Source organism: Heteronotia binoei, chromosome 8 (assembly GCF_032191835.1).
Source record: "Heteronotia binoei isolate CCM8104 ecotype False Entrance Well chromosome 8, APGP_CSIRO_Hbin_v1, whole genome shotgun sequence".
In the NCBI taxonomy this organism is placed as follows: domain Eukaryota; kingdom Metazoa; phylum Chordata; class Lepidosauria; order Squamata; family Gekkonidae; genus Heteronotia; species Heteronotia binoei.
Window position 1 is genome coordinate 47,692,538 of NC_083230.1, and position 18,927 is coordinate 47,711,464.

General features: G+C 46.6%; 1 protein-coding gene across 16 annotated transcripts in view; it reads right to left on the minus strand.

Moving 5' to 3' along the window:
• Nucleotides 1-18,927, minus strand: part of GRIP1 (glutamate receptor interacting protein 1) — a 596,626-nt gene that overhangs the window by 4,113 nt on the left and 573,586 nt on the right. For 12 of the 16 annotated variants that reach the window (XM_060245026.1, XM_060245031.1, XM_060245020.1 and 9 more), the window contains 3 exons: nt 6,786-6,888; nt 1,792-2,025; nt 481-627 (listed from right to left, as the gene is read on the minus strand). In XM_060245026.1, coding sequence (XP_060101009.1) covers nt 481-627; nt 1,792-2,025; nt 6,786-6,888 — 484 coding nt within the window. Of the gene's footprint in view, nt 1-480; nt 628-1,791; nt 2,026-6,590; nt 6,889-18,927 lie in introns of those variants that run through there. The other 4 variants (XM_060245034.1, XM_060245032.1, XR_009555739.1 and 1 more) reach the window with 4 other exon arrangements.

Here is an 18,927-nt window from a genome sequence, read left to right on the forward strand (position 1 = left end):
GGAACACTGGGGACTTCGTGGGGGTGGTGAAAAGGATGACTGAAATAGCTTACCTCTATTTCAGCCTAGCAGGCTGAAAGGGATGCAAGCCAATTCAGTGATCCCTCTTCTCCACCCCGCCCCCGTCACTTCCCAACACGAATCTCTGAAACCATGTGAAGGGTCATGGATAGGGATATCACAAAATTAGGTTCATGACAAAATACCTGCCCATCCCTAGTTATACCAGATCTGTGATGATTATTTTGCCTAGCTTATACTTCTGTTAGACTTATCCTTTAATCAATGGCTGGACTTGTCCACAGTTTCTTCCCTTTCCTCTCAATCCAGTTCTCAAAACAGACAAATGAGGGACATGGAACAATTTTTGCCTATTGCCTGTATGCTGAGTTTGGCTACATGCTTATTTTCTTGGCTTAACAAAACCAGTGTCCTGTATTTAGATACTATAATTCAAGAAAACACAAGGTCCTATACTACCTGTAGAAGTCTGTCATATGGCTTCAAACCACCCACATCTCCAGGTCCAGCTGGCCGAATATTTTTAACATACACGCCTTTTTCCAGTAGGCCGTCTGATACACTGAACCCAAAGTCCTCCATGTCAGAATCCTTATACAAAGTCACCTGTGAAGAAAATACTTTTCTCATATCTTCACTGCAAAAATATGTCTGTTTACTTTGTTCTGTCCTGTTTCCTATGTTTTAGAGTTTGATACAGAATCCTACATCTATTAGTTTGGTAGCGTGGATGTGCTGAAACAGTCTATGAGGGTACAGCAATCTCGCTGGACTAAAGAGCAGCAAGCACACTGCTGAAAAATTCTTTTCTACACACCGTAGATTTGAAATTAAATCTAACTGAATCTGGCTCTTGATCATGTATAGGACATTTCTCCCTTTGGTTAAGCTAAATGAGACGTTGGCTGAGCTACCTAAGAAGCAACAAAATTTACAAAGAGTGATAGCTCAGGCCTATGCATGCCTTCCTGTCCTCATCTGGTCATATGCCTGGCTTGGGTAAAAAGGACTATATGTGGGGATCCCTCCTTTGTAAAGCTGTAAGTTTGCCTATTGCCTGTTCAGGAGAGGAAGCAGGAGCTGAATTTACTCCATCCCCCTACAAAAGATGGTCAGTATGATCAGTGAGTCTTTCAAGGCCGCACAACTGCATCAAGACCTTTTTGTTCTACTTTTTTTTATTGTCTTGTCTGACTTATCAGCCATCTAAGTTGAGAAAAATACAATTTCCCTTCTGCAAATGGTAACAGCCCCTCTTTTACAAGGTCACATTCCCCTTTCACACTATAACCAACTGTACACCACACAAATTAAAAAAAAAATCTCTTTTCTCCATTTTCTGAATTAAGAATGTAGAAAAGAGGAAGTTTGGATCCTTTTTGCTTTTCTAGTCAAACTGACTTTATGAAGAAAAAATTATTGCAGGATAATGCAGGAGTCAACAGACAAAACATGGTTGTAAATCAAACTCTTTTCTTTCAAGTGCATGGATGAATGGTCACCGTATATCAGTTCAAAATATGGTAGAAATGGCTTGTAAAAGCCATTCACCACTGCAAAGCCTGTTATGAGAAGATGTAGATAAGCTAAACACATTTCTTCCTCTCCAATGACACATCATCAAGGACCTTGGCAACAAGGTCATTCACACCTCTAACATTTATCTGTAGGCTCATTAGAAGAAGCATTGCCAAGTTGGCGGTTTGTTTGTACAGTGTTCATTGGGAAGATTTTTGTCAAGTGTGGAGGGGAATACAATGGCATCTGTACCTTGTGTAACTCCACAGGAGTCGGTGACATTATCTCCTTCATCTCTTGCTTCATTTTACGCAGAGCTACAGATTTCCTGCCCACATCAGACGGCAATGTGTTGCTACGGGTCGTCTGGCTATAGTGCGGCCTTGAAGTGCTTCTTTCCTGGAAGCTGGCTTGCCTTCCCAGATGGCTGCGATGCTGTGAGTTGTCATGGTTCAGACTCATGGTACTCCCTGACATAATTGTTGCCTGCAGCATTAATTACACAGTTCTTTAAAATAACATGTAGCAAAGTAAAAGAAGCTGAAGATCATTTGACAACAATGGGCAGCCTCATCTGTTCTGTTGTCATTGTCAAACAGTCATTTTAGGGCACAGCAAATGGCAGGAGGATAGACGGACAATTTCTCTGTGAATCCTTTGAGAAATTACTGGACAAAAGGTTATTGGATGACATTTTTAAACAAAATGCCAGGGAACTATTAAAAACTACTGTACGTTCTAAGCGGAGGGGGGGCAGGAGACTGAAATTAATATGCAGAAATGTTTGCTGACAATTCAAAATATTTTTATCTAACATTTTTTTAAAGTTCTAGAAGTTGCAGAATTAGCTTCCCCTAATGTGACAATGAAGATCTTTACTAGCATGGCATTTCTTAAAGATTTGAAGCCAATGATGCAACTCATTAATGGTGGCAGAAACTTTGATGATGGCAGGACAATGCAAAATAGTGCCAAATAGCCTAAGGAACAGTAATGACTTATATGAGGTTGAGAAAAAAAAATACTTGAGTAGAAAAATTAGGCTGCAGAAACAGCTTGCAAAATATTAAGAGCATTCGGTACTTAATGAAACAAAGTTGCTCTATTTGTTAAGAAATCTGTTAGAGGTCTAACTACATTTACTTATATGTAGGGCTTTCGTTGTAGAAAAAGCCCAGCAGGAACTTATTTGCATATTAGGCCACACCCCTGATGCCAAGCCAGCCGGAACTGCGCTCCTGTGCGTTCCTGCTCAAAAAAAGCTCTGCGTATATGTAAAGTAGCTAGGCCTCAAATGGCAAAGCTAGATGTGATGCTGTTGCCAGGTTGACCCCCTCTCCCAGGATGCATCCCCATTTTTGTAGTGCCAGAAAGCTGTTTAAAAATACTGTGGGACCCCAAATTTTGGCAGGGGAGAGAAGGGGCTTCTGCCTTTCCCCATGCCAGATTTGACCTGAAACTCCTGCACGCTGCAGAATCAGCTCTCCCTGCACTTTCTGGCAGAACATAAGGAGGCATGTCCCTGGGGTGAACCTGGGGCCTGTGCAATGTCAAATTGTGCCCTATATTTTCTATTGTGAAGTGTTCTCAAGGTTACTTTCTCTGAAAGTAAGAACAGGAACTCATGTAAGATAATGGAATAGCTCAGAAAAGTTTGTAAAATACAGTGTTCAGGTGGCCTGAAATTAGAGTATTCCTTCTCATATGTGATTAGCAGGCTTAGATGAAGAACTTGCCATACAGAGAAGAACTGTCTCTTTGTAGGACGACAGCAGAAGCAGAACACTTGAGTCTTGATAAAGGAAAAGAGCACGACATCAATACTCCATATTGGAAAAGGAGAATAGGAAAAACTCTACCACTTCAAACATTCTTGGGAACTTAACATGACAAATTCATTATATCCCAAATCACTATAGCTAAAGTTATGCAATAGAAGATCCGTTACATTAACTATGGAAATTCATAAATATACAATAGTTTTGTTTCTGACTTTTCTTCAAAGTATCATCCACATAATCACTATTTGTGCTGAAGAAGCCTTTGTCAAAGTATTATGTACATACATCTGAATGTTAACTTTGACAAACCTTCTTAGTGGCATGTGGTACATAAAAGGCAGGTTAGAATGAAGGGCGCTGTTTCTTCATTTGAGAAATAGATAAACACATAAACAAAACTGTCCTTCATTCTTCCCTGCTCTCTGATGATGTGTGGCACTAGTTGTTTCAGTAGCATAACTGTTGGTCTGCAGTAGAAGAACTAGATTTGATTCTAGTAGAACCTTAGATACCAAGAAGATTTTCAGAGGAAAAGCTTTCAGGGGTCAGTGCTCCCTTCATTAGATACAAGTATGAATGGACATCCCTGATCTCTTATAATTGAAACAGAAGATGGAAAGGTTGTTGCAAAAAAGGGGATCAGGAATCTGTAGAAGTACAATGACAGATGTAATCAGCTTGATTAGAACAGAGGCTAAATACTCAGGGGCACATTTGTAGTGAAATAAGAATCCTCCCTAATCAGTCCTGGGGGGGTCCATTGTTCTGGATTTGTGAATGAACTAAAGTTCACAATCTCACATTGTAATCACCTGTTGAAGCATCTCTATTTAAGGACCACATCTCTTAGGTCACCAATGAATATCTTGAAAGATTAAAATGTCCCACTAATTTTTGAGTGCAGTGATTTTTTAATGTCAGATTTAATGTCACATTTGTTCATCTTCTAGTGTTATCTGTGCCATCAAGCGTCAAGACTTGATGCAGAGAACAATGGAAGATGAAAAGGACTTAACCCGAGATGGTATGGCTGGTGTTGTAGGTCCAATAATTGAGTTGTCAGACTGAACATGGAAACAAAATCGGCATCTTGGTTTATTGTAGGCCCCGGTCCCAAAATCTGCGCCCATTTCAGGAAGTGTATTGTTGTACATGAGAAGTTAAGTTAGGAGACCATCTGTGGTAAGAAAAGGGAGAAAGGAGAATCATTGTCCATCATAGGTTGCAGGTCATTAATGATGTCTTGAACTAGTTGGAGCTGACAGCTGTATTTGAGTGCATGTGAGCAGTAGTATGTGAGAAGATGCTTCAAGGAGAGATTACAACATGAGACTGCTGAATTTTAGTTCATTCAGAAATTCAACCATGACCCACCCCTTGGGCTGAAAAAGGAGATAGGATTCTTATCTTTCCACGCCTCTAAGCATTTCTCCCCTGCTCTAATCAAGCTGATTACATTTTGTATTGTGCCTTTGCATCCTGACTCTTTAATATGCAACACCCCTCCCAACTTCTGTCTAAGATGTAAGCACTTGGGGATCTCCATTCCTCTGTCTATCTGATTAAAGGAGTTTTGATTCTATGTGGCAGTGGTTGAATTCAACTGGTTTTTTACACTGATTAAAAAAGAGGGGAGGAAGGGGTCCCCTTTGATCACCTAAAAGCTGGGGATCATGGGACCTGCATGGAGAAAACTCATGTGCAACACAGCTGAGTAATTGAGCATGGCTGAGTGAAAAACTGGCTTGACCCAATCCTATGAATGCTATTTCAACTCGAGCCTTCAGAGCTGCTGCAGCATTGTGGCTAGTAGCCCAAGCTGTGATAAGGGAGGCTAGTTTAGTTTAATTTTTATCATAGCCAAAAGCTCATCAGGTGGGTTTAGGCATCACTCTCTTTCTCTGCCTCAGTCCCTAATTTGCATTACAGAAAAAACCAAGGCCTACCTGTTGAAAAGATTACTCTGATAATGCATGGCAAGTACTTTGGACACTGGACACCGTATAAAACCCAAGTATGTTAATTTTTTGCAAGAAGATGAGCACTTGCTACCAATTCTCTAGCTCATTTGTAATTAAAGATACAGGCAAGCATTTTGGAATGATACCCGTTTCTTTTTCAGAGAACTGATGTATGATCTGATCAATAATCTTATTTCCTTATTGTTAAGAAATGAAACAAGGCTGTTGCTAGCAGATAAAAGAAAACTGTGCTTTGAGAGGAGTGCAGCGAGGTTGGACTGACTGAAAAACAAGTGCTCTGGACGTCAATGTAAGTTGCACAGTGGGTGCCTGATCCCAGAAGTGCTGACAAGACAGCGAAGTATAATTATCCTAGTAACTGCTCAATTAATGTGCTTCATTTTAAGAGCTTCAGGCCTTCCTTCAAACTCAGAAGTAGCTCACTGAAATTTTTGTTCTTGTTTATCTATTTCCATACTCATTTGCTGTGCACTCAGCAAGGAAATCTGTAAGAGAAGCTTGAAGGACCATGCCTTTGAAAAAAATCAGTCAGACAATATTTTTGCTTAAATTCCTCTGGATTGCAATTAAACATACATCAGATCACCATGAAGGTAAACATACATGCAAGACAGAAGCTATAAATCTGAGGCTATGCAGGCAACTGGAACTGCATGAGTCTTACCTAGTTATGCCATTCACATTCCTTGTGGCTGCTCAGGGATTTTGATATGACAAAAATGAAATGAGACTCTGCCAATATTGCAACACAGGGAATTTTGAAGAACATAAAAGATAGCATTAATACAGCTTAATACTGTATCTTTGCTATGATCAAGGAACATACAAGCGACTGGAAACAGATTGATATCTCCTTTTTTCTGAAGAAAATCTGGATGAAGTTTATGCAAAATTCATAAACCAACATCAGGTTGCTTGCAACATGGGCAAAATAATTCTACTTTTCCCAGTTATTTTGGTTCACTGGATGAACTGAAGTTTGAAAATGTTTACAGTTTGTTTTTCTTTTAAGTTCTTCTCAATTCAGATTCAGTTCTGTTGCAAGAGGTACATGCCAAGAAAGTCCTTGTTAAAAGCAGCTGGGAAGAGTATGGCAGATGCTGCTTCGAGGGCAAAATAAGCCTGCAAACAGGTGCAGCCAGCAGTAGCACAGGAGAAGCTTTGGAACATTCACAGTGGTATCATTTCAACAGCAGTTCCATGAAGGAAAATAGCTTGATTAGAAGGGGGATGTGAATCAGGGAAGGCAGCTGCACAAGCCAAAAATATAAACAGAAAGGGTAGGTACCAAGAGAGTCATGTTTCTCAAACACAGACGCCTGTCAGCCTTGTCCTGTGGAAAGGGGGGGGGGGGTTAAAGCTTTAAAATGAATTTGTGTGATTAATGCAAACTTAGAAAAAAAACAGGAGAAAAGAAGAGGAAAAATGTGTGTTAATTGGAAAAGAAATTGGAATAGTGTGACGGGATTAAGGTTGCCTCTACCTCTAATTCCCTCAGAATTCCTGACTGTCCACAGGTCTCCAAGTCCTCCAATGCTTGAGACCAGAAATTTTCCTCCTGTTCAGTCTCAGGGGCACCTGCAAAGCTGGATTCATAGAAAAAGGTTTTGCTTATCATGGCAGTGAAGTTCACAGGAATGGTTTATCACACACAGTATTAACAATATAATTGCCAAAGGGTGCAGGAGGAGAGCAAGCGATGGATGACCATGAATCGTGGACCATAGAGAACAATTGCTGGCCCACAAGGAAGTGAATTAACTAGCAGAAGACGTTACAAGAGGCATGTCAATGAACTTCAAGCAAACTTTATGCTGAAACCACCCATGCACTGAAAAGCCCTGGTAGGAACATTCAGGGCTAAAAAACTGCCCACAGGTCAGGGGGAGAAACAGGTCAAGCCTTTAACTGTGGCAGACACAAAATATAAAAGGAGTAAAAACTTTCCTGCAAAGAGAAATGCATCCCTATTGGCTCTCTAAAAACAAAAATGCAACTATGATCCTCTCAGCCAATCCCTTTATCACAGCCACCTTGCTGCTTCCCAACTGCTATGATTTATGCAGTGACAAGGGCATGTTAATTCAATAGGGATAAATCCCACAACATCTCCAGGCTCTATAACTATTAATGCAAACTGATCTCTTGCATGCATCAGTGCTCTCAAGATCCCATAATGCAGATCAGTAAATGACCAGTGCTTGAGCTAGGATTAGAAGGGGAAAGTATATTTTCCCGGCTGTATTAATCCATATTTAAGAAATTCAATCAGAGCTATGTCTGTATTATATGCTAGCAAATTTAATCTTAGATGCATTAATCTGATGCTTTCTCACCATCATTCAGCACAGGACCAGCTGACCACTAGGCACATTTAGGCAATAGCTAAGGGCATCAGAGGTGAAGGGTGGCTTCCAGTCCTGTTTCCCACCCCCACCTGCCTGCCCACCCATGTCTGAATCCCTACAGTTCATGCAGGGGGGTTGAGCAAAGTAGGCACTGCCTCCCCAGTGCTCCTTGCTGCATCTTGCCATGGTGCCAGTGGGCCAGGAAGGCAGGCTGTGACTTCTCACTGTGCCTCAGTGTCAGGGAAGGGTGAAATGGTTGCTTAGGGCACCCAAAGTCCTTGGACCAGCTCTGACGCAGCAGCTGAGAAGTTGAACTCTCAAAACTGAAGAGGTGAAACTATGTCAAAAGGATTAGATTTACATTTTGCCATGGTATAAATATCCCCTGAGACATTTGAGACATTTAATAGTTATAATCCCATTATAAGGAGGCTCAGGCTGTGGTCAGAATGTGTGTGTATGTGGTGGGGTGTGGGATAAGTTCTCCGGTGGTCTGGACAGTGGGTCGGTCCGACTACTGGGTATAGGCTCCTCCTCCACTCCACAGGGTCGGGTCTTCTTGACTGATCCGGAGGGGGGGAGTGGCCTATACCTCCCAGCTCCCGCCAGTTTTGTTCCCGGCCCTGCAAGAGCAGGACGGGCTCTTCTGTGGCGCGCTCGAAGCAGCGCAGAAGATTCGGAGGAAGACTCGTGTTTTTTCTGAACAGCTTGGTGCTTGGGAGCGTAGGGGTTTGCCCCGACAAACCCAGCAGCCGAACGAGCGTGCAAGGCTACTCACGAGTAGTCCTTGCGGTGGCGCGGCGGGCGTCTGAAGCGGTCGGCTTTTTCAGAAGCCCCTGGAGCTCCGTTTCCACCCAGGCGCGAGTGGAACGGAGCGGAGGAAAAAGGCTGCGGCTTGTTCCTTTCAACGCGGTAAGTCGTCCCGCGGCGGGGAGGACCTGCGCGGGCGATTTGGAGCTGGGGGGAAAAGTTAGCCTTTCCCCTGCAGGCTGACGGCAGTCGGGAGGAGCCCTAACACTGGGCTACATAGCATTGCCGGTTTCTGAATAGGAGACCTTAGTGTTGAGAGCAAGGTACTGCTGGATCAGCCTGAAGGGCTAGTTTGAATTGCTGCCGTCCATTTTGAAGTTTTTCCCGCCCTTTTGTCAGTGCCTCTTTCTCATTTCCCTTATAAGGATCTGGTGTGCAGCAAAATGGCGGCTAGTTCTCAGAGCAACTCTCCAAGCGAATTTGATTTACCTCCTTTATCAGGAGCCCTGACACAACAGCAAGAGACTCAGAATCCTGATCTCATGGGAGAGGACGCTAAGACAAACCTTTTGCAATGGCTCAAAAGGGAAATGTTGAAGGAGCTGGGGCAGGATTTCAATCAGATCGTCCCTTCCACTCTGTTGAAACAAAGAAGACAAGAGGGCAGAAAAAGGCCCAGAGACCCCAGCCCTGGTGACACTCTGGGACAGCCTAAGGGCAAGGTTCATTTAGGGCTGGATTCCCCTCTTATGAGTTCAGCTGAAGACTCGGAGGACTCTGAACAACAGTCAGATAGGGAGGAAGGCGAGCTCTCTGATGAGGAGGAGGAAAAGTCGGACACTGTGCAGTCTAGACTTTTTCCCATTGAATACTATTCTAAGTTGCTCCCCAAGGTCTTGAGGACCCTTAACTTTGTGGCCTCACCTAAGGAGTGTGAGGAGCTGGATCCTGACCTTCCCACGGGATCAGGGGAAATGATGCCTAAGTTGGGCAGTGTTCAGACGGGGGTACCCTTACCTGCAGCCTTTTTTGCTCTGGTTAAGGCGGAGTGGGAAAGGCCGGCTAAACCTAAGAACAACCAACAGGTCATCCCAAAACTCTACTCCCTCATTCCACAGGCCACTAAGAGGCTAAAATTGCCTACGGTGGACGATCCTGTGACTAGCCTGATTTCAAATTCGGTCCTCCCTATGGATGCGGACGGTTTGCCCAGAGATCCATGTGACAGAAGGATTGAACAGGCTTTACGAAAAGAGTTTGAAGCTACATCATGGGCCATTAAAGCAGCCACAACATCTTCTCTGTTTGCTAGAGCTATGTGCACATGGTCCAATAACTTAGCATCTGCGGATAGTGGAGCTCCTAAGGAGTTCAAGGATGAACTAAAGAAGATTGCTCTGTCTGCTGCCTTTGTGGCAGATAGTTCTTTGGACACCATGCAACTGGCTGCCAGAGCCATGGCCTGTGGTGTGGCAGCTAGACGCAACATTTGGTTGCGTAATTGGGAAGTAGACACTGCAGCCCAGGCCAGGGTCGCAGCAGTACCATTCAAGGGATCCTTGTTGTTCGGGGAGGGCCTGGACAGGTACCTCATCGAAAACAAGGATAAAAAGAAGGTCCTACCCTCCAAGGGGAAGGATACAAAGCAGAGGAAACCTTTTCTTTCCTTTCGGGACTCCAAAAAGCCATCCAGAGCAGGTCCCTTTCGTTCTTTCAAAGGAAAGTGGCAACACAAAGGGCGTGATTCCAAGCCCTTTTACTCCGGGAAATCAGATCAGAACCCCAAACCCTCTTCAAAAAAAGGGGGACCTCAATGACTATGCCCCGCACCAGAGGGCAAGGAATATAGGGGGTCGCCTTTCCCTATTTATAGACGCCTGGAGGCAATCGATTCAGGACAAATGGGTCCTAGAGATAGTGGAACAGGGCTACGCCATAGAGTTCTACTCCCCCCCTCCCAACCACTTTCGTTGGGTTCCACCAAAAAGAGACTTGATTGCGCACAAAGCAATGTTGGCAGCCATCCAACACCTGTTGGAAATAGGAGCAGTGGAACCCGTTCCAGTATCCCAGCAGGGTTCAGGTGTTTACTCCATCATCTTTTTAGTGCCAAAAAAGAACGGGGAGTTCAGAACCATCCTGGACCTGAAATGGCTCAACAAGTTTGTTCCAGCAAAGCATTTCAAAATGGAGACTCTTCGGTCAGTTTTGCTAGCCATTCAGCCTCAGGATTTTCTGGCTTCCTTGGATCTATCAGAGGCCTACTTACATGTTCCCATTCGGGAATCACACAGGAAGTTCCTACGTTTCTCCTATGCAGGGAAACATCTCCAGTACCGGGCATTACCGTTCGGCCTGAAGTCCTCGCCTCGGGTCTTCACCAAAGTCCTGGTGACCCTGGTGGCAGAACTGAGACTGCAGGGGGTGTCCCTCTTTCCTTATTTAGACGACATTCTGGTGAAAGGGGGGTCTTTCCAACAGTGCCAGAAGGGCATTCACCAGACAGTGACTGTGCTGCGCGACCATGGCTTTGTGGTAAATTTGGAGAAGAGCAATCTTCTTCCCTCTCAGAGGCTAGTGCATCTGGGAGTGGAAATAGACACGACCTTGGACAGAGTCTTTGTAACCTCGGAGAGACGGGAGAAGTTTCGTCTCCTGTTACAGGGGATTTTTCGACAACGCAGGGTGTCGGTGAGGTTGTTAGCGCAACTGTTGGGAATGATGGTATCCTTTCAGGACCTAATCCCGTGGGCCAGGTTTCACACTCTTCCCCTGCAGTTTTTCCTTCGCCCATTCCAGGAAGTCATAGGGAACAAGATTCACAAATTGGTGTCGCTTCCACTAGAAGTGAAATCACAGATGCAGTGGTGGTTGGATCCAGGTCTTTTCCTCCCAGGTCATCTGTTACGCGAGCCCCAGAGGGTGTGTGTCACCACAGATGCCAGTCTGTGGGGTTGGGGGGCTCACTCTCAGGATCAAATGATCCAGGGCCAATGGGAACCCCACGAGGCCAAAAGGAGCATCATTTTTTTAGAACTCAGAGCGATTCGGTTAGGCCTAAAGGGCCTACAGACGATCTTGGGGGGTCGCCATGTCTTGATGAAAACAGACAATTCAACAGCCAAGGCATACATAAATCGACAGGGGGGAACCAAAGTGAAATCTCTCCATGCCGAGGCGAAGATTCTCTTCGAGTGGGCGGAGACCAACCTGCTCTCAATCAAGGCGGTGCATGTTCCTGGAAAGGACAATGTAGTAGCGGACTGGCTCAGCAGACATTGGCTGGACCAAACGGAATGGATGCTACACAAAGACACTTTCAGTCTGTTAGTGGACAGGTACGGTCCGGTGACGGTGGACTTGTTTGCCACGGCAGAAAATCGTCAGGTGGACAGGTTTTTCGCCAAAAACAGAGACGTGAGAGCAGTAGGCACGGACGCGCTCAGCGCAGAATGGCCAGTGGGACTTTTGTATGCTTTCCCGCCCCTCCCTCTGTTACCCAGGGTGATTCAGAGGGTGGTGGGGTAGAAATGATACTAGTGGCTCCCTTCTGGCCGAGACGGTCATGGTTCCAGGAGCTCCTGAGGTTGTCCGTTCAGCCCCCTTGGCGCCTACCGAGGAGGGTCGACCTGTTAACTCAGGGCGACATGTCTCACCCTCAACCAGACCTGTTACAGTTGACAGCCTGGAGGTTGAGCGGTCGCAGCTCGAGAAATTAGGCTATGGTAGGAGTGTGGTGGACACTATGCTTGCTTCACGCAAGGGCTCCACGAATAGAGTGTATAACAACACCTGGAAGGTTTTTTCCTCATGGTCAACCCAGAGAGGGTGGGATCCGATGTTGATTAAGGTTAGAGATATTCTCAGTTTTCTACAGGAAGGGGCAGATAAGGGACTTTCCACCAGCACGTTACGAAGGCAGGTGGCGGCCATATCTTCCATACGGGGGGTGCGGGGGCGGAAGGCCCTGTCAGCGCATCCGCACGTTAAAAGGTTTTTGAGGGGTACTGCTTTGCTTAAACCCCCGCAGGTGCACAGGTTCCCTTCATGGAGGTTGAACGTAGTCTTGAAGGCATTGTGTGGGCGTCCCTTTGAGCCTTTGGCCTCCTGTGGGATCAAGGAACTAACACTTAAAACTCTTTTTTTAGTAGGTATCTCCACGGCACGGAGAGTGTCTGAATTGAGAGCCCTATCGGTTGATAAGGAGCTTTGTGTGTTCCATAACGAAAAGGTGGTGCTCAGGCCAGATCCATCTTTTATCCCTAAAGTTAACTCCTTGTTTCATAGGTCGCAGGAGTTGGTTCTTCCAAACTTCTGTCCTAATCCTCAGTCGGCAAAGGAAAGGGAGTTGCACTGCCTAGATGTTAGGAGGGCTCTTAGTTTTTATATAGAGCGCACCAAAGACTGGAGAAAGTCTGAATCCATGTTTGTTTCTTTCAGTAAAAAATCACAGGGGCGACAGGTCTCTACCTCTTCCCTTAGTAGGTGGCTACGGGAATGCATTGTTTTAGCCTACAGGGCCCAGGGTCAAATCCCTCCAGAAGGGATCACAGCTCATTCCCTGAGAGGCGCTGCAACATCGGCTGTGTATCGGTCCTTCCCATCACTGGAAGCCGTGTGTAAGGCAGCAACTTGGAAATCGGTGCATACCTTTACCAGACACTACAAGGTAGATAAGTGGGCTTCAGCGGATGCAGCCTTTGGAAGGCGTGTGCTGCAGCATGCACTCTAAATAGGGAAGCCGGTCCTGCCCGGGGATGTTTAGCTTTGTTACGTCCCAGTAGTCGGACCGACCCACTGTCCAGACCACCGGAGAACGGAAGATTGGTATCACTTACCGTGAAGCTTCCTTCTCGGTGGACTGGCAGTGGGTCGGTCCGGCCCGCCCATTGAGGTTGAGCGGCTTCCTGGGTTTTGGAGTTGGATCCTGGAGCATTGCCTGTGTCTCTCCTGAACGATATTGCTGTTTTTTTCCTGTATGGGCTTGATTTCTGTTTTCAGTCCCCTAGTTTGGGGGCAGTCTGAAACGTAATAAATATTTCTCTTTATTCACCTGTCTCTGTATGTGAATGGGGAGGTTTTGGAACTTTTTTCTTCCTAGGGGATGTGGCTTGGATACACCTGGCGGGAGCTGGGAGGTATAGGCCACTCCCCCCCTCCGGATCAGTCAAGAAGACCCGACCCTGTGGAGTGGAGGAGGAGCCTATACCCAGTAGTCGGACCGACCCACTGCCAGTCCACCGAGAAGGAAGCTTCACGGTAAGTGATACCAATCTTCCGTTCTATATGTGAGAATATCACGGCCAATATTAGAGCCAATTGTACATGTGCACATATCAGCTCAATATTGGCTTTAAGTGCAGCCTGAATGCTGCCATAATGGACAGTCACTGAACAACTAGACACGGGTGCATTAGGAGCCAAGTCCGGTCTTGCTAAGTCCTCTCAAAGCCTTTCCTTCGTCTCTCCCTCCCCAGATCTCACTGTCGGAGCGGGAGTAGCAGAGTGAGGGAGATGACTTGCCCGACACAGGGCTTCAGGAAAGAAAATCAGGCAGACACGTGCAACTAGTGCCAAAAGGTGTATTAACATATATACACAACAAGTGCTCTCTTGTGCAGTCTATACAATATCACCTCCACGGACAAAGTGCTTCGCCTAACCACCATCTCACAGGGAGAGACCTGTGTGATGCACACACAGATCATATATAGTCCAAGCAGCCAATCCTGGCCGTGCTGACTCAGCAGATTGCATCACTTGGCTTCTGCCGGCTCAAGCCGGTCTGCTGATCAGGTCACTGTGACCTAGCCTGGCAGCTAGATCACCAGCTGTCATACTGTAGCTGTCGGACTGGGTTTATGTAGATTCTTGCTCCAACACACCTCCTAATCTATTTAAACCCAGTGCACCAAAACACTTTACACAGTTTACATACATGTCCACCTGCAACATTACAGTTCATATTTACGTAGCTCGGAACCCTTTCCGGAATTCGTTCAGGAACTCATCATGATTGTAAAACACATCATCGTGTTCCTGTTCAGCCAGCTCTTTCAGACGCTTGGCTTCAGCCTCCTTTCCTTCTATGTTTCAGAGGAATATTCACCCAGGCTTGGGTTCCAAATACCCTCAGAAAGCTCAAATCTGGGCAGTGGTTATATAGCCGCTTATAAGGCAAATCATTTACAGGCTTACACCAAACCCTATTATGTACGTATGCCGAGCAATGCATCGCTTCCGCCCAATAACGAATTGGCAGCTTTGCATCCTCGAGCATGCTGTGCATTAATGTTTGTAACACGGCGCCTGTTCGCTCGGATAGCCCATGTTCTTGGGGCGTTGCCGGGTTCGTCAGACGGTGGGCGATGCCCTTGTTCTCCAGCCAACGTTTCATCTGGTTAGATAAGAATTCCCCCCCTCTGTCGGTTTGTACAGCTAGGAGATTAACCCCTAATTGTCTCTCCACTGCTTTGACCCACTTGGTGAATGTCTTATACACCTCAGACTTATGCACCATGGTGAAAACCCACGCGTACCTCGTGTGGTCGTCGGTGGCCACCAAGCAGTATCTCCTCCCCGACAGACTCTTTGGCAATGGGCCAATAACGTCTAAATGGACTAGTTCCAGGGCTCGTGTGCTTTCCCTTGAGCTTTCTTTAGCAACAGCACACGCCTTGCTTTTGGTCTTCTTGCAGACCTGGCAATCCAAGTAACATTTGCAAGGATTTACTTTCAAACTAGGCACAAGCTCCAGGGTTTTCTTTAACGCCCTAAATCCGCAGTGCCCAAGTCTCCTATGGAGCAAATGTATACAATTATTGTGCACAGGCTCATTCGACACCTGAGCCACCTGGGCACAATCACTCTGGACCACATACAGTTTACCTTCCCTCTTTCCTGTCACAAGCAACTTTCCCCCACCTCCCAGGATTTTGCAGCAGGTTTTCTCAAATCTCACCTGGTATCCCTGGTCAAACAGTGTGCTAACACTCAACAGGTTAGACTGCAGTGAGGGTACATACAACACATTTTGCAACATACATTTCAGTGCAGGAAATTCCACATTGCCTGAGCAAACGGAATTGGCAGTGGTCCCATCAGCCAATCTCACATACTTATGCTCAGGACTGTCAATGTTTTTCAACAACTCCTTCTCGCAGCAGAGATGGCTCGTTGCCCCGGAGTCTAAAATCCAAGCAGACCCTGTGCTCTCTACTGCAGACGTGACCAGCCGGGTTGCTTCCTCACACGGGCTGGCGGTCCTCCGCTCTCGCCGCACACGCCCCCGCCTCTTCTCCCTCTCAGGGCAAGCTCGGAGCAGGTGCTGCGACGACCCGCATCCATAGCAGCGACGGACTGCAAACGCAGTCGGCTCCACTTCCTCCACCTTCGGACGCCTGCCAGCAGCAAAAGCTGGCTCATTCTTGGCTGTCTTCCCGGACACACCGATAACAGCACGCTGCCCGGCCGACACCCCCGGACAGCTCACGGCCGCAATTCTCTCTTGGAAGTCAAGCAGGTGGGCACAGACGTATTCCATGGTCAGGGTCGCTACGTCCACCGTCTCCAGAGAAGTTATCAGGGGAGTGTACTCAGGTGGCAACGACGACAGCAAAATGTACACTCTGTCGTCTGGAGCTACAGTCTTGCCTCTTGCCTCCAGCTCAACGAAACAGTCCGTTAGCCGTTTGATGTGATCTTTCACACACCCTCCAGCCGGCATAACGGTGCGGAACATCCTCCTTGTCAAGGCCATGAGGGAACCAGCAGTGGTGCTAACATGCACCGCACTCAACGCGTCCCAGGCAGCCTTGGGAGTGTCCTTCCCTCGCACATAAACCAGCTGGTCATCTCCTATAGACAGCACTATGTTGGCCAGTGCCTTATCCGATAACACAGTCTCGGCAGGAGATAAGTCAGCAGGGGGGTTACTCACGAACAGCCATTGCCCTTCACGCTTGAGGTAGTGTTGCATTCTCAGGCTCCACACCGCGTAGTTGGCTGAGGTGAGCTTCTCAACGGCTACTCCAAGCTGTTGCTGAGCCATCGTGCCGACTCCTCCTCACGGCCGGCTGCCGACGTCCCTCTGGCTCTCAAACAGAGAACGGTGGTGCTTCTGTGTCCTTCACCGGCGTTCCTCGCCTCCGGCTCTTTCCAACCTCACAGTCAGCTCAACTCTCAACTCTCTCCTCCGCGCAGCGGAAGCGTGCTGGGCCCATAACCCTGTCGGAGCGGGAGTAGCAGAGTGAGGGAGATGACTTGCCCGACACAGGGCTTCAGGAAAGAAAATCAGGCAGACACGTGCAACTAGTGCCAAAAGGTGTATTAACATATATACACAACAAGTGCTCTCTTGTGCAGTCTATACAATATCACCTCCACGGACAAAGTGCTTCGCCTAACCACCATCTCACAGGGAGAGACCTGTGTGATGCACACACAGATCATATATAGTCCAAGCAGCCAATCCTGGCCGTGCTGACTCAGCAGATTGCATCACTTGGCTTCTGCCGGCTCAAGCCGGTCTGCTGATCAGGTCACTGTGACCTAGCCTGGCAGCTAGATCACCAGCTGTCATACTGTAGCTGTCGGACTGGGTTTATGTAGATTCTTGCTCCAACACTCACATCTTTTTTCTAAATACTTCTCAATTAAAGAAGAAACAAATCAGTGTCTCAAATCATGTTTACACATCTTCGAAGCCATGCAGATCACTGTCCAGTTGCTCAATGTGAACTGATATGCATGTGTTAAATGACAACCTTGGTTTGGATCAGCATCTCTGTACTACCAACAGAGACAAACCTTTCAAACTTTTGTTTAAGCATATCATGAATTCAGGAATTTAAAGGGATCAAAATGTTGTATTTGCCATGGTGGCAATGGAGATAATGTTCAGGCCATGTGTCTGGTTACACTGTGTAGGGGGTTCCTTCAATGAGGCTGCCAGCACTTCCATTGTCTCTGCCAGTGATGTTCTAAGCAGCATTACAGCTTTCTAAGAAGAAGACGACGACTGCAGATTTATAACACGCCCTTCTTGCTGAATCAGAGACTCAGAGTGACTTACAATCTCCTATATTAATGAGGGTGAACCTTTTAGAGACTGAGTGCCCAAACCGCAACCCAAAACTCACTTATGTATCGCAAAGTGGCAACACGGCAATTTAACCTGAATATTGAGGTTTTAGTTTAGAAAAAAACAATTCATAGTGAAATCAACAAACAAAGAACATTTGGTCTGGATAGCATTTGCTTAGGCAACCATCAAAATAGTAACATGTCAGAATGGGAGAATGATGGTGAGAGTGTCATAAGGCAATAAATGGAGGCTGTATTGCTCTGTTGCTTGCAGGTCTGGGTTAAACTGAGAACATGCCTTTCCCAGAGGTGTTCCTGTCCACCTAATTTACTTTTGAACATGTAACATCAGGCCCATAGCTACAAGGGGGCCTGTGGGGGCACAGCCCCCCAGCTATTGGATGAGGCCCCCTGACTTGGGGCCCCCAAACAGCCCCCGGGGCCTCTGCTGGATCCTGGAGCGTAGGGCAAGGGGCAGAAGCAGTCCCCAGCCTCCCCCTCCAGTTAAAAGAGCTGCGGGCCGATCAGCTGACCCTTTAACCCTGCATAGGATTCAACTGCTCCATAGCTACTGGTGCTCCTGGCTTGGCTGGTGATGAGGAGTGGGGGTGCACTAGGACCCTGTGGAGCAGACCCTGCCGGCTGCCTGTTGTCAGCCGGCTGGGACTCTCTCAAGGCTAGTAGCATTTCAACATCTAAAAGCTTCCGTGCCATGCATACACACACATCCTGGTAAGTAAATGTTCCCATCTGACTGCAAACTTCCCCCTTCTGCTGCATATCTGAAGCTCTTCATGTTCTTTGTAATTCACAAGGTAAAACTTGCTCCCTCCCCCACACACATAGGGAAAGAGCATTTCCTCTTTTAAGCCCTCCCCCCCTTCCTTCCTTGGTCTCTCTAGCAAGCCATTTATTTAGCTCCAGCTCCACAAGGCTGGTTCCTACCAAAAGAATGACTCAATGTATGTGTGTTCACTTTAACTTGTGAACAGGACTTGTGCATGTGCATGTATGCTGGGGGGGGGGGGGGGGAGAAGGCTGGCAATATGCTTTCAATACAGTTATCCTTTATTTGGGTAGCAGAATGTGATATATGGGCTTTAATTCATAGAGTTAATAACTCTGGCTGGTAAATTTTTGGAGGATCCTGAGGAGGGCAGGGAGCTCAGTGGCATGTAAAGTCCATCCCCCCCCCCCCCCCCGCAAGCCATTCTGTACAGAGGAAATTATCTCTAGTCCAGAGAACAGTTATAATTCTGGGTGATCTCCAGGCCCCACCAGGAGTTTGGTAGCCCAATATCTTGGGAGTAAACCCACTGAATAAGAGTTCTGCTTTCCATTGCTTCAGGTGACCATCCTGTAGTTTGCTTTAATTTTCACACACACACACTCGCCCTCCCAACTTTGTTATTCCAAGGAGGTCTCCCATCCAAATACTTGCCA